The sequence below is a fragment of the Equus caballus genome, chromosome 7 (assembly GCF_041296265.1).
Source record: "Equus caballus isolate H_3958 breed thoroughbred chromosome 7, TB-T2T, whole genome shotgun sequence".
Lineage (NCBI taxonomy): Eukaryota > Metazoa > Chordata > Mammalia > Perissodactyla > Equidae > Equus > Equus caballus.
Window position 1 is genome coordinate 63710083 of NC_091690.1, and position 27827 is coordinate 63737909.

The 27827-nt window shown below is 37.8% G+C and overlaps 1 protein-coding gene across 47 annotated transcripts in view; it reads left to right on the forward strand.

Moving 5' to 3' along the window:
- The window catches only part of DLG2 (discs large MAGUK scaffold protein 2), a 1837299-nt gene that overhangs the window by 1285691 nt on the left and 523781 nt on the right, over positions 1–27827 (forward strand). For all 47 annotated transcript variants that reach the window (XR_011441029.1, XR_011441028.1, XM_023646512.2 and 44 more), the window contains one exon: positions 1783–1907. Coding sequence is in view for 45 of the 47 variants with exons in the window: in XM_023646512.2 (XP_023502280.2) it covers positions 1783–1907 (125 nt within the window). In the remaining 2 variants the exon portion in view is untranslated. The remainder of the gene's footprint in view (positions 1–1782; positions 1908–27827) is intronic.

Here is a 27827-nt window from a genome sequence, read left to right on the forward strand (position 1 = left end):
AATTCTTCTTGCTGTCTTTATTCCAGGCTTACTGTCTGTTTTTTGGACCTGGCATACCCTTTCTTACCTCAGGGATTTTACATATGTTCTTCCTTCTGCCTGGAACGTTCTGTCCTCCTCCCCAGCTCCCACCCTGACCTCCTTAAAAGTAATTAACTGCTATTCACCTTCAGGAAAATTCCCTATGTTTGGTTCTCCCGTCAGCTACTCCTGCACTCTGTATTTTCCCTTCATATGCCTCATAAACTGACATATTCACTGCTGTAGCTTCAGGACTTAGTCCAGTGCCAGGCACGGGGCTGGTGTTTAATAAATATTAAATAAATTCATGATTACATGCCTGCTACTAAGAAATATCTCTGTCCAAGGAACATTGGAGTTTTTCAGTGAATAAGCAGAAGTAGACAGATGTCAGAAATATAAAAACATGGGATTTTAGTTGCCGTGTTTGAATTACTAATTTGAACCTTTCAATATAAATATAAAATACAATTATGAAAACAACCTTCTGGAATTCAGAGTTTTATTAATTCATTCAATAAAAAATTGCTAAACATTACCTTGACATTTGCAGTGGTATAACTGTCAAGTTACAGCTGATCTTACCTTGACATTGAACTTTTCTGACTAATTGAGTGCCCTAATTAATTTTTCTGGATTAACTACTAAATTCTTAGTCCTCATTTCTTTTTATCCAAGAGCAGAACTTAATCAAGTAATCATAAATTTAGTGCGCTATATTTGTTAGCATATATGCAGAAATTAAATATCCAATGACAGGGGACTGGTTAAATAAATGATGGTACATGACCTTGATGAAATATTTAGTGATTTAAAATGGATAATTATAAAGATTACCTAGCTGTATGGAAACGGCTTAAAATACAACGTGAATTGGAAAAAAATCGGAACATAATATAGAAAAATAATATAGCCATGGAGATAGAGATTAAAAGAGAAGATAGAGATTAAAAGAGATTATAAGAAATATGTTAAGTAAGGTGGTTTGTGAATTTGGGGGAGACTTTTAATTATGTTTTACATATTAGAAGGTTATATGTACATTGGATGTCAATTACTATATTTGTAGGCATAAGTATGAAAGCTTTGTTAGAATATAAACTATTCAAATTTACATGCTGTGGCAGTAATATATTCCTTGTCTCTATCTACTGGAAATTAAAACCTATTTATTACTAAAAAGTATCTCACATTTGTTATGACTCCAGAAGGAGCCCTGCCTTCTGAAGCCAAAATTCCTTATTAGATAGGAACACGCTTGTTTGATGGATAAACTATGTTAGAACAATAATACTGGTAATCACAAAAGGAAAACATCCAAATGTCACTACTCTACCAAATAAAACATTTTTCATGTAACTTGTCTTCTTCCATTCTTTTTCATATGTATGTATAATTTTTGCAATTTACACTAATGATTTTTTTGCATTTTTTCATATTACATAATGTGTAACCTTTTATTTCCTACTTCATAATGATCATTTTAATTGCCGTATAAGGGAAGCATTTCTTAAAAACAAAAATATAAGGCCCTTTAAATAAGCAAAAATGTAAGGCCCTTTGAATTCTTGCGATGCAGGGACTAACTTGAGTGTTTTCCCTGACCTTCCTTTGTCTGCTGACAGTGCGCTTTCTAGCTTTGCATACAAGACTGTTATCCTCTGATTTCCCTTTGAGTAGTAAGACGATAACACAGAGTGCAAGGGGAGCTAGGTTTAGGTGACAGCCACATCATTTAATATCTGCTTATTGTTTCTACAGGGGAATTCTGGCCTGGGATTCAGTATTGCTGGAGGGACAGATAATCCCCACATCGGAGATGACCCTGGCATATTTATTACGAAGATTATACCGGGAGGTGCTGCAGCAGAGGATGGCAGACTCAGGTAAAGATCTGAAATACTAGAATTATTTGGAAAATAAATATGCCACATCAATGAGACACGTTTGTACCTTTGGAGAATAATAATGCTACAAAAGTTCTGTAGTTGAAAGAGAAAGCTGTCAAAGCAAGCTTTCTATAATGACTTTCTGGATCCCTTATTACTCATTGAATTTTAACTAGTACTTAATTTGTGTTTGTGAATAACTACCGCATTCAGCAATGGACCAAACACCGTAAGGAGGGGATACAGATATATCTTTTGTTCCATGGGACCTTCAGTCTGATTGGAAAGAAGAATACCATGAGCTGATGAGCAAATAATAAAATGTGTAGAAAACAGTATATTGTAAGTAGTATTAGGAATTAATGCAATGTTATAGACACTGTGTATTCATGAATTCAGCAACTACTTATAAGGAATTTCTGTAGGAGTTTGGACAGAAAGAATATAAAAGACTATTTCATAAGAAGATTCCAGTCTGGTTCTTAAAAAAATAATTAAGATTTCACTAACCTCAGAAATCTGAATGAGAACACCGAGGGAGAAAATGCAAGTTGTCCCAACAAGGAGGGAAACCAACTTGACTTGGCTGAAGAACCCAAAGTGAGATTAAGTAGGTGGAGTGGAACCAGATGTTGCTCAGGGTAGAGTAGTAGTGGTTTGAACCAGGACCCTTCTCTTTAAAGAACTAAAGCTTGTTTGGGGAAATAAGAGTCACCCGTGTGGGGCACTCAGTCAATGATATAAAATTCTATCAGACATCAAAACACTAATTAAAACGCATCGCAGATTGGAACAATCAGGAGAGATTTCCCAGGGGAGAAAAATGGGTCCTAATGTTATTTTAGTGCCTCTACTAGATTTTAAATGCCCTCAGGCCAAGTAGTTACATATAGACATGGATCAATAAATTCTTGCTGAATGAATGAGTGAGTTTTTGAATGAATGAATGAATAAAATGAGAAGAGAAAGGAGGGTGAATTAATGATTAGAGCGAAGGAGGGTAACACACACAAAATCCTGTAGGTAGGAATGACCTTAGCTTGCATGGAGCCACGTTGAAGACTGTGACCTAAGTGGCAGAAATGTAAACTTCATAGACCTTCCTCAGTCTACTTTTCATTAAGCATAAATAAGTTAGTGTACTGTGTTTCTTATAAAGCAACCAAGGACACTTTTTGTTCCCCATCCAATTGTTCTGATGCAGTGATTACTTTTGACAGCTGCATCTTGGCCGCTTGTGGAGGAGAATCTCAATTTTTTTCAGGTACATCTGCATCTCCTATCAAGAAGAAAAGAAATGAGTACACTCCCACAGGAAACACATGCTTTTTGACAATAGAATTTTCAAGCTGAATTGACTGAATTAATTTCTGAGGGAGGAACTATCCAGACTGCAGAGTGAGGGATCTGAAATAGATGCTGTGTAATTTTGTGAGTCATGGTGGGGACTGGGTTTGCTAATATTGAACCCTGGAGAAGCTCCGTTTTAAAAGTTTTAAAATAGAGTTGTTAGAGGATAATTCAGAAATTGGTGGGCCACAATCATCATTTTGTACCACTCTCTACCTAGAAGTATGGAAACATCCACCTCTTAGCCAAATTCTGGCTCTGCGTGTGAGATAAAACAGACTTTTTGTACATGCTTAACCTACAATTAAGAATGAAAAGTGGCGTCTCTGAGAGTGCCACCATTCTTTGCCTGCAAGCATGAGTGGCAATCTCATACATAGGGAGATAAAAGGAAGTTCTGCTGTGCTGGAAGCATCATTCAATAGTTGTAAAGAGAATAATCATAATGAGAGGTAACGTTTATTGAGCTTTTATTGTGTGTGGGCATTGTGCTAAAATTGGTAGGTAGGTAGGTAGGTAGATAACCTAAACCCCAACTATGCCAGGCGTATAGGAGGTGCTCAGTAAATTTTAGCACTGTTTCTCCCCTTTCCTTACCTACTCTCTTTACCTCTCAGTAATCGTTCCTCTGCTGTCACCTCCGTTCCTTTTCCTTTCTCTCTATGGTGTTCTATTCCCTTTATTCTCATCCCTTCCTCCTTTCCTTCAGTCTCCTTTCTTCCTCTATATCCTTCCCTAAGCTTCCTGTTCCTATCTGTTCAAACTCCTTTTCCTCTTGGTGATAACATGGAATTAAAGCCCATTTGTAAACAGGTATAGTACTGAAAAAGGTCTATGTTTCTATTCTCAAGTTTATACTACAGTGAACTGAATCTGCTGTTTCTCTCACTTAGAAAATAAGCCCACAAACTAAACATAGTGTTCTTTTACATGACAAATTCTTTGGTCCTTCCTGTGGGTTAGAGACTCTTAAAATTTTTTTTGTATCCTTTACTTTATAAATTATATTTTGACAATTAACTAATACCAAAATTTACAGAGAAGCTGAGGCCCAGAAAAGTGAGGTGATAGGTCTGCTCCAAGGAGAGTAGTAATCTGGACTCTACTTTAGTTGATATATAATAATCAGACCAATAGTAACAATAGCAAAGACCAACATAGTGCTTCAATTTGCCAAGTCCTTTTCTGGCACATTAACTCATTTAAAGTATACAAGAACTCTATGAGATCCATACTTTTATTACTCTCTGTTTTCAGATAAGAAAATCGAGAAACTGAGAGGTTAAGTAACTTGCACAAGATTGTCCTGATGGTGGACAAAATCCTGGAGCCAAATTTGAACCTAGGTGGTTGTAGGTCCAATGTTCATCCATGTCTCTATGTTCTAAGTTATACAGCAGAAAGAAAAAAAAAAAAAAAACACTTGAAAGATATACTATGGTAAGCATCATTCTAAAAATGTCACTCCCCAGAATTCCACAGCCTAATCCATTGAATCTTTGCCTCTGATGAGATATCAGTCCTGTGATTACGTTATGTTCTATGGTATAGCTGACCTTAAGAGAGGGAGACTATTCAGGTGAGCCTGATCTAATCATATAAGCCCTAAAAGTGTAGAGTTTTCTCTGGCTGGTGGCAGAAGAAGAAAAGAGACTTAAAATGTGTGAAGTACTTGACACTTTTCCTGGTTTGAAGATGGAGGGGGCCATGTGAGGAGAAATGAGGATGGCTTCTAAGAGCAGAAGCCTCCAGCTGACAGCCAACAAGGAAGCGGGAATCTCCGTCCTACGACTGCAAGAGCTTGGAAGAAGACCCTGAACCTCCAGATGAGAATGCAGCTTGGCCAACATCTGGATTTTAGCCTTGTTAAGAACCTGAGCAGAGATTCCAGACATACCGTGGCAGACTTCTGACCTACATAATGAGCTAATAAATGGGTGTTGTTTTATTTGTGAAATTTTTGGTAATTTTCTAAAGAGCAATAGCACACCACTAATACATACATCATTCTTGGAATTCTGAGTTCATTATGAAAAACCTTCCTGTGTGTGCTCCATCACCCCCAATATAAAGTGAGTGTGCAGGCTTAAGACACAGATGAGGTGAGAGGTGACTTTCTCCCTAATTAGATCAAACTCAAAACTGGGCTCTTGTCTCGGTGGTTGCCCCAGAAGAGAGATGTAGGAAAAAAGAGCATACTATTTGGTGTCAGAGGACCTGGGTTTCAAGTTCTACTTTCTAGCTCTGTGACTTTGTGCTTTTTTTTAATGCTCTCTGTGCTCCAGTTCCCTCACTGGTAAATTGGAGGTGAGAGCATGTTTCTCAGGAGACTGTGATAAGGATTAAATGAAACAGTCAGTGTGAAGGAGCTGGGTAAAATTCAAAGCCCTCGACACAACTTAGTCTGGAGAGCGAGCCGTTTAACAGAGTGCTGAACTTGAGCCATAAGTCTGTGACAGCCAGGAAGTGACAGTTATGGTAGACACAATTCTAAGATGACCTGCAATGACCCACATCTTTGCATAATCCCTTTCCTTTGAGTGCGGGCCTGACCTATGAGTATGATGGTCTGTCTGTCTCATGATAATATTACTCACTATGGCGAAAGAGATTTCAAAGATGTAATTAAAGTCCCTAATCAGTTGACTCTGAGTTTATCAAAAGGGAGATTAGCCTGTGTTGGCCTGACATAATCCAGCGAGCACTTTGAAAGCAGAGATTATCCTGCTGGCCTAGATGAAGCAAACTTTCATGTTGTGAGAAGACCTGTGGAGGGGGGCACATGGCAAGTATCCGAGGGCAGCCTCTAGGAGCTGAGAGCAGTCCCCAGCCTATAGCTAGCAAGATGGGATATGTCAGTCATACAGCCGAATTCTACCAATAGCCACATAAGACTGGAAGAGAACCCCAGGCTCCCACAAGGAATGCAGTCCAGATAGCACTTTGATTGCAGCCTTGTGGGATCCAGAGTAGGGGACTCCACTAAGCTGTGCCCAGACTCCTGAACCACTGAACCTCTGAGATCATAAATATATGTTATTTTAAACTGCAAAATTTGTGATAATTTATCACACAGCAATAAAAAACAAGTATGGAGGTCTAGCCTGGTGGTGTAGCGGTTAAGTTTGCACATTCTGCTTCGGCGGCCCCGGGTTCACAGGTTTGGATCCCGGATGCAGACCTACGCACTACTTGTCAAGCCATGCTGTGGCAGGCATCCCACATATAAAGTAGAGGAAGATGGGCACTGATATTAGCTCAGGGCCAGTTTTCCTCAGCAAAAAGAGGAGGATTGGCAGCAGATGTTAGCTCAGGGCTAATCTTCCTCAAAAAAAAAAAAAAGTTTAAATTAAAAAATCCCCCGCAAATATGGACACGATGGAATGCTGGACCCTGAGGGGAGAAAAAACAGTCAGAAACAAGATGTGGACCAAGATCAGAAATAAGGAAGAAACCAGTCCCACAAGGGGAGGGACAGCAGAGACAGGGACTAGCTGAGATATGTTGGTACATGTGATGGCTGGAGATGTGAATCTGAGCTGCAGTGAGGGAGAGAGCCAGAAGCTTTGGGAAAATGTGAGATGAAGGCTAAGAGTCAAGGCAAGAGAGCATATGATGTTTTAGATGAATTTCTCTGGACCAATGTCCTAATCTTCTTCCTGTACAACCTCTTTTTAAATATAATTCCTTGTATATGTGTGTTTATGGATATGATAATTGTCCTTTGTGGAAAATATATAAAATGCAGAAAAGTAGACAAAACCTAAACAAAACACAACATATTGAATTTTATGCTAAATAGAGTCCATAACTATTAACATTTTTTGTACATTTATTTCTGGTATTTTTTTTTTGCTACTTTTTTTTATTTAGTTTAGATTATACTCTATGTAATATTTAGATTTGTTTAATTTCACATAACCTTATTTCATAAACCTTTCCTTATATCATTAAAAAACCTCTTCAAATATTTTAATTGTTATTTAATAATATATTTACTATTTTCATTGTTAGGAGTTTCGGTTATTTTCGGTTTCTCAGCATTTTAAATAACTGGCAATCTCTTGAAAAACATTGTTGATCTTGTTTCTCACAATTTCCTTCACATATATTTCTAGTAGTAGAGTTTCTGAACCAAAAAGTATAAACATTTTAAAGAATTTTGATACATATTGCTAAATTTCTTTCCAGAAAGATTGTACAAAATCTTACTTCCACCAACACTGTTGGAGAGGGCCTGTTTTATGATCATGTTTTCACCATTGCATGAGCTTGCACGTATATAATTTTGGGCTGTTTGCCAAGGCAGACAATGGTCTATTTCCTTGTTTTGCATTTATTTGATTAACAGTAAGATTGAACTTTTGAAAAATGTTACCAGTCATTTGTATTGTTTCTTGTGGAAGTAGTCATTAAAATCTGATAGCATTACCTATCTTTAAAGTAAGAACATTAGGTTGTGTCCCAGAGCAAAATAGATATATTTCCATGCTTTGAAGAATGATTTTTATTTCTACTTTTGTATCTGAACCATAAAAATGCCCTCTGTGTGGCTTCAAGTCCCCGAATTGCTTAGGACCAATATTGATCTGTCATCCTGGGAAGAGCTATCACATGACAGCCTCCGCTTGGCGATGCAGCAATGACATTTTACACAACAGTGCCTTTATTAAACCCATCCACAGCACAAAAGCAGCATGTAGTGGCAGGCAGAAAAGATGGCTGCTTGCCAATTTCCTGACAAGTGACACAATTTAATCTCTTAGCCCTCGGCACAATCTTTCTACTCAGACAAGAAGAAAAAAAGCAAGTTTTCTTTAAATCCATTGCTTCCTTTGTTCCTCCTCTGTCTGTTTACAGGTAAGATTGGCTTTGCCCGTGTAAAAGCCGAGACAACATACACGCTGATTTCAAACAAGAATAATATTGATTATACTGAATTTTGGCTATACTGACCAAAGTTGAGAGGTCAAGGACAAATGTTTCAAGAACAAAACCCCTGTGTATAAACTACGACGTTGTCCTTTTGACTGTCATTTGGCAATTCACTCCTTTGCTTTTTTATTAATTTATATCTGTTAACTCACTAGTGATTTTAAAATAAGAACATGAAGAGAAAGAGAGAGAGGAAGGGGAAGAAAAGGGACAAAAAGAAGGAAAAGAAAGAAGAAAAAAGATTGTTGATCATCAGGAGCTGAAGACATCAGATAACTTGGAAATGGAGAAGACAAACTTAAACTTACAATTTTTCTGTGCAAATGAAAAGTGCTAAGCAGAGGAAAGGGAGCAACTTCCAAGCAGCACAGTCTGAAACTTATGTCCAAGACCCACTTGGGTTCTAGATTGTTTAAAGAAATAACAGATTTCCAGTAAGTGAAATGGCATAAGAGATTGCTAAATTCTTAGAGTACCTCTCCACATTAAACTTGCCTGCGTTTGGATGATGGCAAATGAAAACTTTGTGAGTCACCAAGTTCAACCTGTCAATTTCCACTGTAACCCAACTGATTTTTGCACCAAAAGACTCTGATAATGCTAAATTTTCCATTCAAAGGCAGGACTCTTGGCGTCTTCAAAGCTAAGTGAAATTCTTTCATTATTGTTCTGAGGCTAAAGAAGCACATTAAGCCCACCTGTTGCCCTGAACAAGAAGATCTTTATGAGAAGGGAAACTTCATTATCCAGCACAAATTACCCAGCTCCCTCCTTAGAAAGAAGTACGGTTGGGATCTCAGTGGACTTATTCTGATGGATTATTCCCATCCATCTCTGCCCACAAGAATGAAAAGAAGTAAGACGGAATAGCCCTCTGCCCTTTGATTTCCTCTATCAATATTATCAGCCCTGAATGTGTTGATAAACTGCTTAGACAAGAAAAAAATCACTTATCAAGTGGTTCCATGGTGACTGATAATAACAAGTTCATAACAATTTAGAACTACATAGAAAAATTTCTAAACAAGAATAATTTCAGCTATGCATCTGGTAGAACACCAGGCACCCACGTGCAGCCTTTCATAGCTGGAAAGACATCTCCAACGCTTTTCCTATTTTGGTCAACTGTTATGTAATCTAATCAGAAAAATTCTTCTATGGGTTAAATGAAATGACTTTATGGCAAACGTGCGCTTTTTTTGTTTAAAACAAATTGTGCCAAGACGTCTGGATATCCACATGCAACAGAATTAAGTTGGGCCCCTGCTTCATACCATATACAAAAATTAACTCAATGTGGATCATAGACCTAAATGTAAGAGCTACAACTATAAAACTTTTAGAAGAAAACATAGGAGTAAATCTTTGTGACCTCGGATTAGACAGTTGTTTTTTAATATGATACCCAAAGCAACAAAAGAAAAAGAGAAATTAGACCTCATCAAAGTAAAACACTTTTGGGGCTGGCCCAGTGGTGTAGTGGTTAACTTCACCTGCTCCACTTCAGTGGCACCACTTGTCAAGTGGCGGCATCCCACGTAAAACAGAGGAAGATTGACACAGATATTAGCTCAACGACAATCTTCCTCAAGCAAAAAGAGGAAGATTGGCAACAGATGTTAGCTCAAGGCCAGTCTTCCTCACAAATAAATAAATAAATAAAAACTTTTGTGCTTCAAAAGACACCATTAAGAAAGTTAAAAAAAAAAAAACCCACAGAATGGGAGAAAATATTTTCAATAACATATCTGATAAGGGACTTGTATCCAGAATATATAAAGAACTTTTACAACTTAATAATAAAAAGACAAATAACCTAATTAAAAAATCATCAGCACAGGATTTGTATTAGGTTCCTATTGCTGCTGTAACGTATTACTGCAAACTTAGTGGCTCAAAATAACACAAATTTATCATTTTATAGTCCTGGAAGTCAGAAATCTAAAATCAGACTCACTAAAATAAACTCAAATCAGCTCCAGAGGATCTATGGAAGAATCTATTTCCTTGCTTTTCCCGTCTTCTTAAGGCCACCTGAATTTTTGAGCTCATAACCCTTTTCTCCATCTTCAAAGATCATCAGGCCAACTTTTGCTTCTGTCATTAGATCGCTTTTCTGACTGTAACTCTGCTGCCTCCTCCTTATAAGGACTTCTGTGATGACATTTGACTCACCCAGATAATCCAGGATCATCTCCCTCTCTCAAGATCCTTGACTTAACCACATCTATGAAGTCTCTTTGGCCTACAATGTAACATATTCACAAGTCACAGATGAGAACTTGGACTTCTTTGAGGGGGCGTTGTTCAGTGTACACAGATTTGAAAATAGATATTTGTTTGAAAAAGGACGTACAAATGGTCAACGACCACATAAAAATGTCTTCAACATCATTGTTCATTAGAGAACCAAGTCAAAACTACACTTCACACTTAGTAGGGTGGTTATAATAAAATAAGATAAATAATAACAAATGTTAGCCAGGATGTGGAGAAATCAGAACCCCTATGCACTGCTGGTGAGAAGGTGAAAGGGGTCAGCCACTTTGAAAACCAGTCTGACAGATCCTTAAAAGTTAAAAGAGTTACCATGTGAATGGCAATTCTACTCCTAGGTATATATCCAAAGAGAATTGAAAACATATGTCCACACAAAAAAACTTGTACATGAGTGTTCATAGTAACATTACTTATAATAGCCATAAAGTAGAACCCAAATGTCCGTCAACAGATAAATGGATAAATTATAGTATATCCACACAATGGAATATTTTTCTGCTGTGATGAAGAATGGGTACTGATGCGTGCTACATCATAGGTGAACCTTGGAAACAGTATTCAAAGTGAGAAAAGCCAGATACAAAAAGCCATATATTGTACAATTTTATTTCTATGAAATATCCAGAACAGGAAAATCCATGTAGATAGAAAGTAAATTAGTGGTTGCCAGGGGCTAGTAATGAGTATGGAGTTTCTTTTGGACATGATGAAAATGTTATAAAATTATATAGTGCTAATGGTTGCACAACTCTATGAATATACTAAAAATTACTGAATTGTACACTTTTTTTTTTTGAGGAAGATTAACCCTGAGCTAATATCCACCACCAATCCTCCTCTTTTTGCTGAGGAAGATTGGCCCTGAGCTGACATCTGTGCCCATCTTCCTCTGTTTTATATGTGAGACACCTGCCACAGCCTGGCTTGATAAGCGGGATCTGAACCTACGAACTCTGGGCTGCTAATGCGAATTTAACCACTATGCCACTGGGTGGGCCTCGAATGAACTGTACACTTTAAAAGGGCAAATTTTAAAGTATGTGAATAAAGGTATTATAAAAAATATCCAATCATTCTTTTTTGGCATAAAATATTAGTTCTTATTTACAAGTCTAAGGGTTTTTTTTCCAGTTACAGAAAGCTTGCAATTTCTTCATATTACTGTCAAGTTATGGATATAATTCATTTGAAGTTTCATTATTTAGGAAACTTCTTGAATCTATTCACCAAGTAGAGACTATCTCTGGTTTGGGCTCCATGCCTGTATAGATAAGTAATCTTTAAAGTAGGCAAATATCACCCTGTGCTCCCGTTAAACTGGCAGATATTTGATCTTGTGTCTCAGCTGCTAAAATATCAACACTTTATAATAATGATCTGATAAGTAAAGTTTGTGTTTTCAAAAGCCAAAAGTAAATCACTGAAATGCTTTAAAATTTAGAAGGATTAATTCAGACTGAGTTTTATAAGGTACAATTATCCAAATTACTTAAGGAAGAAAAGAACATTGATTCCTGGCAAAGGAACAATAGGATTGTTAAGACGTAGGTGTGATGGTTCATATCCCTTAAGATGGGCTCTATGAGGCTCTAAATATTCTGAGTTAGTCTGAGTCCCTGCTTTGTGTGTAGGGAGCAAGTTCTGGCATTATTTGTAGGTCTGGACTCAAACTGCCAGTTCAGACTGAAATTTAACCAGATGCACTGCTCTAGTGAAAGTAGGAGAGAGACCTGAGGATCTCTGCCACTAACCAGCTCTGAGACCTCGAGAAAGTTACACACCCTTCTTAACCTTAGCGCCTTTCTGCATAAAATGAGTATGATAGAGGATCTTTGGGAATTTTCCTTTTTAAAATCAAATTCTGACCATTTATTTGACTTTTGTTGACAGTCTGAAATGTTCATACTGCCATTATCATGGCCAGGAAATCAACTCTTTGTTTTGATTAAATCTGTAGCTCTGATGGGCCGGCCCATGGCTGAGCGGTTGAGTTCCCGTGGTCTGCTTCTGGCCCAGGGTTTCGCAGGTTCGGATCCTGGGCGTGGACATGGCACCGCTCATCAGGCCATGCTGAGGTGATGTCCCACATAACATAACCAGAGGCACTCACAACTAGAATATACAATTATGTACTGGTGGGGGGGGGGGGGATTTAGGGAGAAGAAGAAGGGAAAGAAAAAAAAGAAAAAAAAGAAGATTGGCAACAGTTGTTAGCTCAGGTGTCAATCTTTAAAAAAAAATTCTGTAGCTCTGAGAAGATGTGATCTCTTTTATGCTCCTATAGCAAAGAGCTGGTCACAACTTTAAATGCTATAAGGCATTTGTTACTATTTATTTCTAATAGTCTCCCAAGAAGACATGTTGTCATTCTAATATTCTGAAACTACATTTGATATTGGTTTTAGCAAATAGCTCCTTGTGATCTAGACCAAAACAAAACTGTTTAGGAGGAGGGGGAAAAGACATTCACGTTATCTCTTGGTTTCTAGTTCAATGGTAATCCCAGTTATTTTCAAGAATTTTTTTCTGAACAGTTATAGATTATATCATTGTTTAGAAAAACCTAATAATGTGGTAAGTTTTGTGCAAGCATCAGGTCATTGCAAATTGACTTAACAGTTAGATGCCAAAATCATCATAAAGATGTTAGGGCTACTTAGTAGTCATTCAGCTTCTACACAGGGGCTGTGGCATCAGTAAAATGGAGACCTACATATCATCTCCTGAGTGAGGTTTCTCTTTACGCTGCCCAGTCCAAGCTGGGCAACCTTTACTCACAAGATATCCCTCCGCCCTCTCACATGCCAACCCACCCACTTCTGCATGTTGCACTTTAGTTTCTTACAGGAAGCTGAGACTAGAAAGCCAGGTTAGAACTTAGAGTTGTTGGACTCAGAGTTCTGCACCAGGAAATTTCAGCACAGGGAAAGCAGAGCCCAGTCAGTCCCCAGCTCCTAGGCCCTTCCCACCGCCTTCTTGCCCTACTCTCAGCTCTTTTTCTCACTTTAAGGGGTCTGGGGACATACCTGTGACACTACAACTTGCACATCCAAGTTTCATCCACATCCTCAGCAAATAGTTGTCCTTCAACCACTTTTGAGGCTAGAGTTATGCATAAACCTGCATCATCTACCCTTAGGAACTTGAACTTGGGAAAGAGGTTCACACAGCCACTGAAACAGACTGTAGTCAGGGAATTTCAGAGTATGTGTAGGAGAGAGGAGTATACTCTAAGTGGTCGCCTTCTCTAAGCCTTGTGGATGCCTCATGAAGTGATTATTAGTGAACATTAATCCCTTAAAGGCTAATTGACTGGTATAATAAGGGAAATATATTCATTGAGTTTTAGGGCCCAGTAAAATTAAACGAATAAGGTCTGTATGTTATTGATAGAGTTCTTGGCTTTTAGTATTTCTCATTTTAAGTTGTGTGGTAGTAACTGTTGCCCTCACCTCAATTTATAAAGAATAAGTTTTCCTTTGTCTTAATGAAAACCCATCTATTTGCTTTAAATGACTTAGTTATTTTCTTGGCAACTATATCTGAAGAGAGGAAACATGGAATCACTAAGCCCCCTTAATATGCCAGCTTTCTGTGTTTCTGAAATCTCGTGTTATTTATTCATCATCCTATTTCTTATGACATCTAGCACTGTCCCTTACCCATAAAAGACACTTAAAACTAATAATAGCTGTCATTTATTAATCTTATTTCCATGAGCGAGGGAAGCTCAAAGAGGTTAAGTTACAAGTGATTGAGCCAAAATTCTAACCCAGTCTGTTTAATTCCACCACAGAACTTGGCTGCAATTATCTGCAGATGAATAATGGAACATATATTTAAGAATCTGTGAGCACAGAGTCCTCCCAACATCCATGTCATAGTATTAAAAAATTAAAAATGCAAACATACCCAAGTAATACCCAAATTCTTTCAGCTCTTCAGGAAGTGACTGATTGGCATGGATTGGAGGTCTAGTCACTATGCAACTCTCTATGAAAAGAAGATGATAAAGATTAAATAACTTTGTTTTTGAAGGTAATGTATTCTGAGAATAGAAAGTAACATATTCATTGTAGAAAATTTGGGAAATATAGATTTTTATAAAGTAAATTAGAATCATTTGTAATCCCATCACCAAAAGGATCTATTTATTATATGTCTTCATATTCAGTGCATCTTTTTATATAGTGAACTTTTTATCCTGCATTTTCATTTAATATCACAAGATAGGCATTCTTTACATAAAAAAAAATGCTTTTCAAACAGTTTAAATGGCTGCATAATTTCAAGTCATATAGATGTAACATTATTTAACTTTTACCCTATTTTAGATATTTAAGTTATTTATTATGTTATAATGAACATCTTTGTTGAAGGGATTTAAAAGTCTGACAGATATTAGAGAAAACCAGGTTAACTATTCCCAGGTCAGTTGTTATTCACAGATTTCTAGGTTGTAAATGTTTGAAAACAGACTCTAGTACTCCTTATTACTTGGTTGTTTTTTTAAATCATAGACCAAAAATTTTCTTTTACATCACAGCTGAATGAATTAAGAACAACAGTTTTAACTGGTAAAACCAAGCTTCTGGAGAGGTGTTAACATTTGATATCAGTGTTACTCCAACATTCTGAACTAAGATAATTTACAAGTCAACCTCAGGCAGGTGACCTAGAATTGATCTGTAAAGACCTATGTGTTATCTAAATTCAGCCCAAATCATTTTCAGTTATGCATAAGTATGATTTAGAACACAGATGTTAAGGCTACCATTTATAATCCACAACACCCTGCTACTTATTAAAACGTTGGTATCATTTCTCTTCTATTCCTAACCTCCATTCACTCCTTTAAATACTACAGTCTAATTTAGAAGTAAATTACTAAAGAGATAGGCAGACCAGTGGCGGGGGGGGGGTGGGGGGGGGTGGGGGTGGGGAGGGGGCCGGGGGGGGGGCGGGGGGAGGGAAGCAATGCTTCCTTTCAGAAAACAATGAATTAAAGAAAGAATTATTAGCTGCTTTCTTTATTCATATATTAAAACGTGAGTAAACTCTTTAATGTTTGTTGTCTCAGGCATATATCATTGTAAAAATACGTATATTTTAGAGCTTCCTTTAAAGGCATCCTATTGACTAATCTATTGTGCCAGGTGTGAGAGTACCACAGCTGCTTTATGTGCTGTAAACTCATCTCCTCTACATTCCCACATCTCTGACGTTCAGGTTGGAACATGCAGATCTGAGTTAGAAAAAGGAATGGTCAAGAGCCACTTTTGTGTGAGTATGAGGAGTGACAGGAGGTACTTTCAGGATTTTCAATGTAGTGGGGTAAGAGATTGAGTAAGCTGATTTCACTGTCGTCGACTCCTGTGACAAGTCACTAAAGTTGGGAAATTAAGTGACAAATGTAAGGAGTAAAGTAAGTATTTATTAAACTGATGCTGAGTGTCCCATTTTACCCTTAAGCTTTATCCATTTATCCTATAAATATTTACTGGGTATTCTGCTATGGGTCAGATACTTGGGACTGGGAGTAGAGCAGGAAACAAGAAAAATAGGATCTGTGCTCTCGTGGAGCCTTCAGTCCAGTGTAGCAATAAACATGAATTTAGAGTCAAAATGAGTGCTGTGAAAGGAAAGTCCATAAACTGTGAAAGGCTGTCATAGCACCACCTAATCTAGTCTAGGATAGCCAAGGGAAGTGTTGCAGGGAGGAGATATATAAGCTGAGACATAAAGGGTAAGTGTTAGCCAAGTGAAAGGGCTGGAGGAGTCATCAGGCAGAGAGAATATGTCCAAAGGCCTGAGGAGGAATAGGGAAGAGGCCACTGGGACTAGAGCTGTTGAGAGACGGCAGACAGACACAAGATGAAAATGGAGAGGTGAACGAGAGAAATCAGGCAGAGAGTGCCTTGGATGCCATAGTAAGTCATTTGTTCTTTATCCTTCCAAAAGCAACATGAAACTTTGAATGTATCAGTGAGAAAATGGCTGAACTAAATTGTTATCTGTAAAGATCAGTCTGATAGCTGTGGGAGTCTGGCTTGGCTGACAAGAACACATGCGGGGAGAGCAGCTTAAGAAGCTATTGCAGTAATTCAGGTGATAAATGACGGGAGCTTGGACCACGATGCAGAAAAAAAGACTGAGAGAAGTGGACAGATTTTGAAATAAACTTAAGGAATAAACTTGATAAGGCTTAATGATTAATCGGAGTGGGATGTGAAGGGAAGTTGTATTCCTTCAAATACAGCATCAGTGCCTTCTCCCAATCCTGGGCTCCATATCAGGTGCTGGGTATACAACATCCTTGGTATCATAGAGTTCACCATCTAGTAGAATTATTAAAGGATGACTTTGAGCTATGGAGGATAACAATTGGCAAAGACTGGCAGAGAGGCAGAGTTGGAAGATAAGTTTCATTTTGGAAAATGTTTAGTTTAAGATGCCTATGCAGAATTCAAGTGGAGATATCAAATAGGCAGTTGAACATACGGATTGGGAACTTAGAGATCTGGCTAAGGACATAATTGTGAATCTTTAAAGCCAAGGAAACCAAGAGATTGCCTTGAAAATGGATAGAATAAAAAAGAAGATCTAGGACTAAGTCTTAAGTTATTCCAAACTTTTTGATGTAGGCTAGACCAGAGATTTTTAAGTTGAGTAATGCATACCCCTAGGAGTGCATGGGTAGATTTTTCAGATCTTTAATTTGACCTGCCTAAGAAGTAGCCTACAGCTTCATACTGCTTCTTCTTTCTCATTTTTCCGTTTATAATTGCTCTTCTCTCATTTTACAAATGAAAGGTAAATGACTTACCCACCCCAAATTTTACCATGACCCTATTTACTGCTTACTATTATTTACTATTTAGCGCTATTTTACTACTTATTTAACAGTACTATTTTACTACTCGATATAAATAACAATCTGAAATATTCTTGCCCAGGATGAGAAAGTCCATGACTCTAATGATTTGGTAATTAATCCTTTCTTTCAGTTATGTGGTTTCCCATTCTTTGCTCTTAATAAAACTGAAAAACAATTGTCATCTGATAGATTATTAAAATAGTTTTAATGCTAGATCACAGAATTTGGGGCATATAACTTGGATGGAATTCAAAGTTCTCATTCCATCTACTTGTTTATATGAACAAGTTTTCTCAGCAATTATGTTTGTAGAAATGAAAAGGAGGAATTCTGAATCTTGTCTCTTTTTACCCTTTATTCATATCATCAATGGAAGCTTGAGCTATTATAAAAAGCTCTACTCACTCCATTAAGAAACAAATCCCCTTGGGGCTGGCCCAGTGGCGCAGTGGTTAAGTTTGCATGTTCCGATTCGGCAGCCTGGGGTTCGCGGGTTCAGATCCCAGGTGTGGACATGGCACCGCTTGGCAAGCCATGCTGTGGTAGGCATCCCACATATAAAGTAGAGGAAGATGGGCACAGATGTTAGCTCAGGGCCAATCTTCCTCAGCAAAAAGAGGAGGATTGGCAGCAGATGTTAGCTCAGGGCTAATCTTCCTCAAAAAAAAAAAAGAAGCAAACAAACAAATCCCCAATACAATTATATTTTTATTGTTTTAGATTTATAGATTGAAATTCATAATATATTCAAGTTATTTTCATCAATGTGTACTATTAATAATCATCATGATAATTCAGTCCAGAAGAAATTTTTTAATATTTAGAATCACAGGAAATTTGAAAAAAATCATAAGATTTGTATTTGTACATACATTTCTGTTTCATATAAGTATGTTATGGTGACACATATGAGATGTTCTAACATAAAATATATTAGGATAAAACTCTAGAAGTGAAATGAAAACATAAGTTCACGGAGAATAAGGAACTATGTAAAATTTCCAACTGCTCAAGAAGATTTAATCTATATTTTAAATTGGTGATCGTGGATTTCAAATCAGTATATATTTACATTCCACTATATACATTGGAAAATCTGATGCAACAGTTAGAAATAAAATTTTACAATTCACAATGGGCAAGAAATTATATCCATTGTTACTATTTAAACTTGTCATGAAAAAATTAGATGTCAACTTAAAGTAGGCAAAACAGAGCATAGTTTGGTTTCGTTTTGTTCTTGCTTTTGTTTTGTAAGTGTGAAGATCAATAGATTGAAGGAGGACTAAAATGAGGATTTAGAAAGGAGTGACCAGAGTGGTAGGAAGGAAAGCAGAAAAGTCACAGAAGCCAGAAGAAGAGTGCTTCAAGGAGGGAGTGAGCGACTGGCCTTAACATTGTTGTGAGGTCAACTAAGATGAGAACTAAAGACGTTGCATTAGATTTGGCCAAAACCAGGTTACTGGTGCATTTAGTAGGAACATTTTCTATGTTTTTCTTGGCAGGGGCATTGTGAGGGGACTCGGTTAGAACAGGATAAAGAGAGATTGGGAAGGAAGAAATAGAGAGTATGTGTAAACCGCTCTTTTGATAAACTTGGTTTGTGAAGAGGAAAGAGATAGCACAGTAGCCAAAGGGAGATGTCAGCTCAAGGGAAAAGTTTTTAAAAGAGAGGAGGTACCAGAGCATATTTGAATGTTCAGAGAATGAGTTAAGTAGAGAGACTGGGTTTGATGATGTGGGATATAAAGTGATTTAATGATCAAGTGAGGTCTCTAAGAAAATGTGAATTGATGGACCTTCGGTATCAGAAGGGACACTTCCTTCATTGTAATAGGAAGAGAGGAGAGCATGGGTTTGCATGTAGTTAGGTATGTAAATCTGGCAAAATAAAATGAGGGACTTCTCATCAGAGGGCTTCTTTTGCTCTCTTGGAAGTCTGAAATAAACTTGTGTGCTGGAAGTGACATAGGAAAGAAAAGGTTTAGAATGTCATTGCAGAACGAAGAATAGCAAGCTGACCGGAGGTTTGGAAATCATGAACTTATAGTGACTGCATCATTCATGAATTTTCTCCAGCACTTCAAGGTTTAGCTGCTCTGGAAGAAGCAAAGAAGAAGATAGAGGGTTGGGTTCAGTCAGGATTGAGGTTTTGCCAGACGATTGTAGCAGAAGGACCAGGTGACAACAGCATAGACAAGAGTGTTAAATGACAAGAAAACTAGAACAGGAGCTGTAAGACTAATGTGTAATTTTTTATTTCTGTCTTTTATCTGCCGTGTGAATTTGACTGAGTTACTTAACTTGTCTAATCCTAAGTATTTCCATTTGCAATGTAGCAATATCTGCCCAGCATATTTCTAGGCTTTAAGAACAAAACGAAATATTGTTGGAGTGTTGTGTAAACACTTAACTCTTCACAGAGGTTGCTGCATTTGTTGTCACAGGAGTCCTAGGAAATGTGTGGTTTTACTTTTGGATCTCTTTCTAATCTCCTTTATCTTCTGGAAGCTTCTATCCTCTGCTGACCTGGTGCCTATGGGCTCCTCAAATAAGTTCTTCCATGAAATTGCCCCTTATAGAGTCCCCTGCTCTACCCATGTTCTAAAATGAAGCCCTTTTGTCTACATGGACACTTATGCATAGTGAGTGGATGATAGACACCATTTTTTTTTTTTTTTGTATTTCAAAAGAGAAAATTATGAATTCAAATGAAACTCAATTACTGAAAGCAAGAAGATATTTGTGAGCAAAGGTGGCACCTGTCTTGGTTCTCCTAATCCTCCTGGCTACCATTCTCAGGCCTCTGAATTTTACCCCAACAGCTGAGAACAAGTATAAGGGATTGAGCATACCATTTGCAATCACTAGTTCAACCATTAAATTAAGGAGCTCCAGTTCTGGTTTTATGAAATCACAAAATATCACCAGTAATCTCAAAATGCATCATGAGTTTTCATCACAAAATTAACTTAAATTTATTACCTGAAATATTATTTAGCCTAGGAAGAGATGAGGGTTATGGGTATTATGAAAGCATATAAACAATAACAGCTGATTATTGTAGCTCAGAAAAGGTCAGAAAAATATCACTAATCTTCTACCCTCGAAAATTAGTACCTCCAGGCAATTTAGCATTATCTGCTGTATAAAGAATTGCTTACAGTCTTTACCAATACTAAGTAATTCCGATAATTATGGGTTTGAATTTATAAGGTCTTTGAGCTAGAGCTATCAGAATTCAAATTTGGGCAGCAAGATTGTGTATACTTTATTGTTGACAAACCCAATCCAAACTTGGTAGAACTACTATTCATTCATTCATCCCTCCATTCACTCATTAATTTGTCATTCAGCTATTTATTGAGTGCTTGCTATGGGCTTGGCATTGTCCTAGGCACTAAGCATAAAATGGTCAACAAAACAGACAAGGTTCCTGTTCTAAGGAACTTACATTTTTGTTTGTCTGTTGGGCAGAAGATAAACAAATATACAAAATATCACAGGTAATAAGTGCTAAGAGAGAATAAAGCAGAGTGTTGTAGGATGAGTCCCTGGTGGCTACTTTACATTGAGTGATCAAGGTAAGCTTCTCGAAGGAGGTGGCATTTAAAGTAAGATCTTAATGACAAAATAGAGCTTGCCAAGCAAAAATAAGAGAAAAGACTTTCAAAACTGAGGGAACAGTAGGTACAAGTTCCCTAAGGCAGGATTGAGCTAGGCACATACTAGAAATAGAATTAGGAACAGTGTGGCTGGTGCGATGGGGACAAGGTGGGGGAGTGTTAGAAGATGAGTGCTCATAAGATACTGCACACTTCCCAGGAGGGGACATTAAAGCACACCTCTTATATTCACAGGAAGAGAAAAACAGTTCAAAACAAGAGGCAAGACTACAAGCAGTTTGCCACATGGTGTACTTGAATTCTTGCTTATGGTTCAATTCTCATCTTTCTGTGGAAACTAAGTGCCAAGAATTAAAATAACTGTAATAAACAAAAACTTGAAATTAGAACCTAAACTCCAAGGGTTGAAAGATGTACTTAAGCTGGAACTAGTCTTGTATATAAGTGATATAGGCTGCTGTCCCTCTCATGTGATTTGGGTCTTCTTATAAATCTTCTCCTCTCCACCTTCTGTGCCAGGGGCCATCAATATCTTTCTCATTCACCACTGTGTTCTCAGTGCAACACGATACCTGGCACTCTGTAGCAGATGCTCAATAAAAGTTGGTTGAATGTGCATGTGCGTGTGTATTAAACATATTATATCTCTCAATTAACATTTGAGATCTTATCATTGATGATTGTTTTTGTTTAGGCCTTGCCCTCTCACTGGAGTTCTTTCTTTTTTTTTTTTTTAATGCAAATATACTTGTAAATAATAGCCTGTTTCTTAGGATGATTAAATTTGAGTGGATTATATTTATAGCAGGAGAAATAAGATGACATGAGAAGATACAGCATTCTCATGGGACAACGTTGCTAGGAAGGATGAGGAAAAGGCATGGTTATTGGCAGCAAAGATGGCATTGACAATCATTTGAACAAAATGTCTCTTCCTTTGCCTCACTTCCCGTATCCAACCCATCAGCATATCTAGATCTTATTTAGCCCTCTCCTCTCTCCCTTCCTCTCTATCCTGATTGCCACTGCCACTGGTCTAATCCAAACTGCCATATCTTTTATCAGGATTATATAATAGTCTCGAATGACAATCCTTGCCTTCTTTTACCTAACTCCATTCCCAAAATCTGTTCAAGTCTCCACATCTCCACAGTGTTCCTAGTGAGCTCTTTCTAAAACATTATTCCAGCTTTAAGTACTACAGTAGCTTTCCGTTGCCTTTAAGTTCAAGTCCAATGTTTTAGAAGGGCCTTCAAGACTTGATCTCTGCTCCTCACCTCACTAGCCACTAAGCTATCCCTGGAACATATCTCCCTCTCTTTATTCACCTGGCTAACTTCTATTTGGCCTTCAGATCTCAGCTACCTCAATTGCTCCAAGAAGTTTCCCTTGGCCTCCCTCATCCAGATAAGGTTCTCCCATCATATGCTCCTGCAATGTCCTATATTTCTCTTGCCATAGCACTTATCATACTGAATTTTAGTAGTTTGTTTTTCTATCCCCCCTCTTAAACTGTAAATCTTCTTCAGAATGAGCAGTAGTCTTGAAAAGTGGGTAAAGTACTCACACAAATGTGGAGTCGGGAGTGGCTATTCCAGGTAAAGGGAGAGGCCTGGATCATGAACTCGCATGCTGTTTGAAGAAACTATAGTGATATAGCAAGAGACAGAGCTGAGGAGGTCACTAGCAACCAGATTGTAAAAGACTTATGTATTATGTGAAGGTCTTTGAGCTTTATCAAAAAAAAGGCAAGTCGGCCCAATCAACGTTCACAGAGCCCTGTGAGCAGTGCTACCACTGGACCATAGGAAGCCTTTATGTCAATTAGAAAAAGACACCTGCTTCAGGAAACACAGGTCAGCATGAGGGCACTTGGCTTGGAGAAAGATCTTGCCCTGGATTTCCTTCAGTATTCACTAGCATCCTCTCAGTCATACGGTGCCCTGCCTCTGGATTCCGCAGAGCCTCTGAGGGGTCACAGACAAGGGTCTTGCAACAGGCTGTTCTCTGATTCCCTTCCCTCCCCACCACAAAAATCACAGAAACTCTGCCTTTGGTGTGTAGAAACAATTATAAAAGTATATTATGTGGCTTCTGAATAAGATTTCATTTGAAGAAAGGGTTTCTTAGCTTAGGTTTTGAAAATGTTGGAAAACCTGCTGTAGAAAATGGAGAGCAATTGAATACTATTAAATAGGGAAATAAAGCAATCACGTGTACATTTCAGTAACACAATTCTGGCAATAAATTGGAAAATGAATTAAAAGGGGCAAGAAGACTAGTTACAAATTTTTTTCTAGACCTAAGTGATTGACAATAAGGGTCAGATCTTGGGTAGGATAAGTGGGATAAAGGAAAAGTCTAAATCTAAAATATTATGTGATGGATTGGATGTGTGGCTGAGAGTGAAGGAGAAATCCCCATTTTTGTTGGTGGAATGATTTACCTTGATAGAGAATAAAAAGTGAACTACAGAGTTGGCCATGGAGAGGAGACAAGGATAATTTGGCACTCTGCTCCATTTGAAGTGAACTCTACACTTTCAAGTAGAGATAGATGTCAGGCCGAATTGAACTCGAACTTAAATTTATAGAACACCAGAGCTAGAAGAGAATTTTAATAGCATAGAACTCAAACACAGAGATGAGAAAAAAAAAATGGCTTAAGTGGAAACTGGTAGAACCAGGATTAGAATTCACATCTGATTTTTAACTCAGTATTCTTCCAACATACCACACTCAACTTTTCACTGAAATGTTCATCAATATCATAAAGTCAAATCAAATTAGAGTGAGAAAATGTATAATTATGAATTTCATGTATGCTGATCCATATCAATTTCTGGGATTAGAGTAGATCTGAGCAGGAGAAAATAGGAAATCAAATCCAACACTTTTAAATGTATTTCTTAATCTGTAGTACTCACTTTTAGGGTCTTCAGAAGTGCTAAATCAATCTATAGCTTTTTTATTAGAATCTACCATGTATTTACACTTCAGGCATTATGGGCAATGAGGACTTGAGTGATTAGGAAACATTTCATGAGGCTATGGAGTGTGAGCTTGTCCTTGAATGAAGCTGGTTTTGGTGGGGCATTTGGGAAAGCACCATAAAATAAAATGCAGAGGCAGGAACCAGCTTGTTATGTTCTCAGAACAGTGAGGATGTGGGTTGGCTGGAGGAGGAGTTTGAAAGGTATAAAAAGAAGCCAGATTTAGAGGACTTTCAATGATGCTCATTCATCCTTAAGTGACAACTGGGTAACAGACACTAGGAATACAAAGATAAATTAAAACAGCTTTTACTTTATGTAAGTGAAGTAACTGGATGAATTTCAAGGGGAGAGGAAATGATGATAGGGTTGCTTTAGGAAGTTGAAGCTGAGATGGGCTTGTGTGTCAGGATGACATGGAGAGGGATTAGTTAACTAGCATCAGGAAAACCAGCTAGAAAACTACTGCAGTAATCCAGATGGGAAGTATCAAGACCTTGTTTCATGAAAGTTGACATGCAGCCTGTCTGTGGACAGAGTATTGGACTGAGTGGGCTAAGTAATCTCCAGTGCTATGATCCCTTCCCTTTGAAATCCCCATTCAATGCCTCTTTTCCATGTTGGATTCACTAAGTTACCTGGCTCGAGATTTGCTACTGGTCTCTCTGCTTTTCTGGGAAAGTGCCGAAAGACCAATCATTGACACTGAAATAGCAATTTCTTCCCCCATTGTGGAAAGCTGTGATCTTTCCCAGATGACAGCTGCAGAGAATCCTGCAAACATTTTATATAAAGGAAATGAAGTGGCAAATGGAGATGGGAAAACAGTATATTCACTGTAGGAGATGGCTTCTATGGATCATAAACCCGAGTTACTCTCACCCAGAATTAGAGATGAGAGCAGAAGCCCTATTTTTAAAATGTAGGATGAAGTGGCTGTCAGTTGGTCTTTGCTGAAGGAAAAGAGTCAGGAAAAGAGTCAGATACAAAACAAGTGCCAGAAAATGGCTCACATATGCACAGTCTCACATGGTGTGGCAGCTGCGCTCTCCTGGTCCAGATTCCCTTAGAGACTTCATTCTAAATAATAAAAAGCTGCACCATTGAGGGGATTAGGTCCAGAGTCAGAGCTCAGGACTTTTATCACAGTCAGTTAGGTCTACATAAAATTGAGTACCCCTGTTCATTTTAGAATGCACCACACATGAGCCAAGTAGAATGACACTTCAAAACCTAGAGCAGTGGTTTTCAGAGTATGGTCCCAGACTAGCATCACCAGTATCACCTAGGAACTTCTTAGAAATGTGAATCCTCTCCTGCTCCAGACCTACTGAATCACAAACTCTCTGGGGGTGGAGCCCAGCAATCTGTGGATTAATAAGCCCTCCAAGTAAGTCTAATGCACTCTAAAGCTTGAGAACCATCTAGATTTTGTGATTTGGCTTGGCTTTACTGCTTTCCAGTATAATTCTTGACCCAACTGATGGTCAGCAGTTGGGGACATTAAACAAGTCCCCACATTACTTTTAGCAAACCAGGGAGTTGTGGATGGTGCAGTGCATGAGCTTTGAGATTACCTAGACACCACTTATGGTGATTCTAGACTTCTTTTAGCTTCAGTTTCTGTTGTAAAATGAAGGAAGCATTATCTACCTTTCAGTGTTTCTGCTTAAAGGATACATATGTAGTACATGATGCAAATACTTCCCACTGTGTGCCAAGCATTATGCCGTTTGTATAAACCAAAGACCACAGTTCAGTATAAGCACGGTTCAGTGCTTTTATAAATACCGTATTTTTATAAATCCAGTAAACCTAGTTAAATTTAAATAGCAGAAAAACACAAGTAATTTTTTGATATAAGTATATCCCAAACATGGTATAAAACATATTTACATTAAAAAAAGTATTTGTTTATCTGAATAATAATTATTATTGTTTTTATCTTAAAGTCAAATTTAACTGGATGTCCTATGCTTTTATTTGCTAAATCTGGTAACCGTATTAATATTTGGCACTGGCTACCTAATGAGGGACACTGGACCAGCCAGTTGAGTCAAGGATGACTTCCCAGAAGACAAGATAAACTTGAATTAAGTATTAAAAGGAAAATAGGAATGAGCTAAGGGAAACACATGTAAAGTGCTGGTCACAATATCTGTATATATTAGTTAGAAATTTTGGTTGGCAGGTAACAAAGATCCACCTGAGCTTACTTAATCAAAAGGAGAATGAATTAGAAGGACACTGGGAGTATCTTTTCAGAGTCAAGGATTGATTGGAAAGCCATGTCCTGGGAAGGACAACCTTGGACTGAAGCACTATAGGGAGTCCAAGAGGATCCCTCCCTCTTTCTGAAGCCTTTGCTTCTTTTCATATTTCTGCTTTATTCACCATCTTCTTGCAAATAAGCTTTTGCCATTTTGCAGTCAACATGGAAGAAAATGACTTCCCATATTAAGCTGTTAAGCTTCTATTTCTTCTGTTCAGACAGAATCTCTGAATCTCATGGTTTCAATTTCAGATTCCCAAAAACAGGGACTGGGCAAATTTGACAAGTGATCCATGATAAGCTGTATGAACTTGTCATTCCTCTTCCAACCATATGGATGTCTGTTGGGGAAAAAGGCCCAGTAGGTACTTCTACGTCAGTACGTATCTGATGCTTCCAAAACACTAAACCTTTTCCCTTTCTGGAAAACTGTTAAATTATGCTGATTTTAATTTTTATTCTTAATTTTAATGGACTATTAACACATAATGAAATCAATGTAAGAAATGGATTTTAAAGAGAGGTTTCAACAAGGAGAAACCTGGACTGGTGATGGACTTTAAAGATCCCCAGTGAACTTACATGTGCTTCATGAGAGGGCATGGGAGGAGAGCATACAGATAGAATTAATTAGATTTAGAAAAGGTCATAATGATTTGAAGCCATTTGGGTCAGCCTCTATTTGTGTGTAGGAGTATGTGTCGTTTTTTCCTTTTCTCTGTTTGCTAGCATAAAGCACCTGTCTTTTCTTAAAGTTCTGAGTATCTATTATTTGTTCTTAACCTGCCTTTACTGATTCTAGGAATAAAAAAAAATAAGACATTTTTGCTATCTTAACCTTGAGAGCTTTTCCGGTTTCCTTCTGGTTCACATAAAATCTATGGAGTTATTCTTTTTAAACAGATTCTGATTTTTTTAAGTGATAGATTGTTGTCTTTAAGTGCGTGCTGCGTAATTTCCCACCTGGTGTTTTCCATTTGATAACGTATTATTGCACCTCATTCAGCACATTCAACATTGTTCAGGTTTCTCCGGGATGTGGCCCTTTCATCTGTAGTTAATTTAGCTATTTGACCAAAGAGAGTAGTAGTCCTGAGTAGAGAGAATAAAGGATAAGTCAATCAGGAGACACCCCTTAATAACCAAAAGCTACCGCAAAGTTAAGTTTCAGTCCCTGTGACCTAAAACCTCCTTTTAAATCAAGCCTTGAGAGGGTCTGAGTGTGGCTGGGTGTGGTTAGATGTGTGGAGCAGAGCAAGGACAGAGCAGACATGAGAGTTGGTGGGAATTCTACCAAGTGTGCTGATCTTGAGAAGCTTTCACCAAGGCTGCTGTAAAGCTAAAGTTTGCATCAGAACCACTGACTGATTTTCTTGGTAACAGGGGAGGAGGAAGACGAAAGCAGACCTAAGTTACACTTCATAGAACAAGACTTACTAAAAGCCTTATTTTTACATTTTTCTTTCCCCAAATCCCATACATCGCGTCTCTTCCTCCCTTCTTCATATAAAATTTCAAAAATCATTTCAATATCTTGCTTGTAGCTCTGTCTTCCTTTCTCTCCCTTTAGTATGTTTTTTCTTCC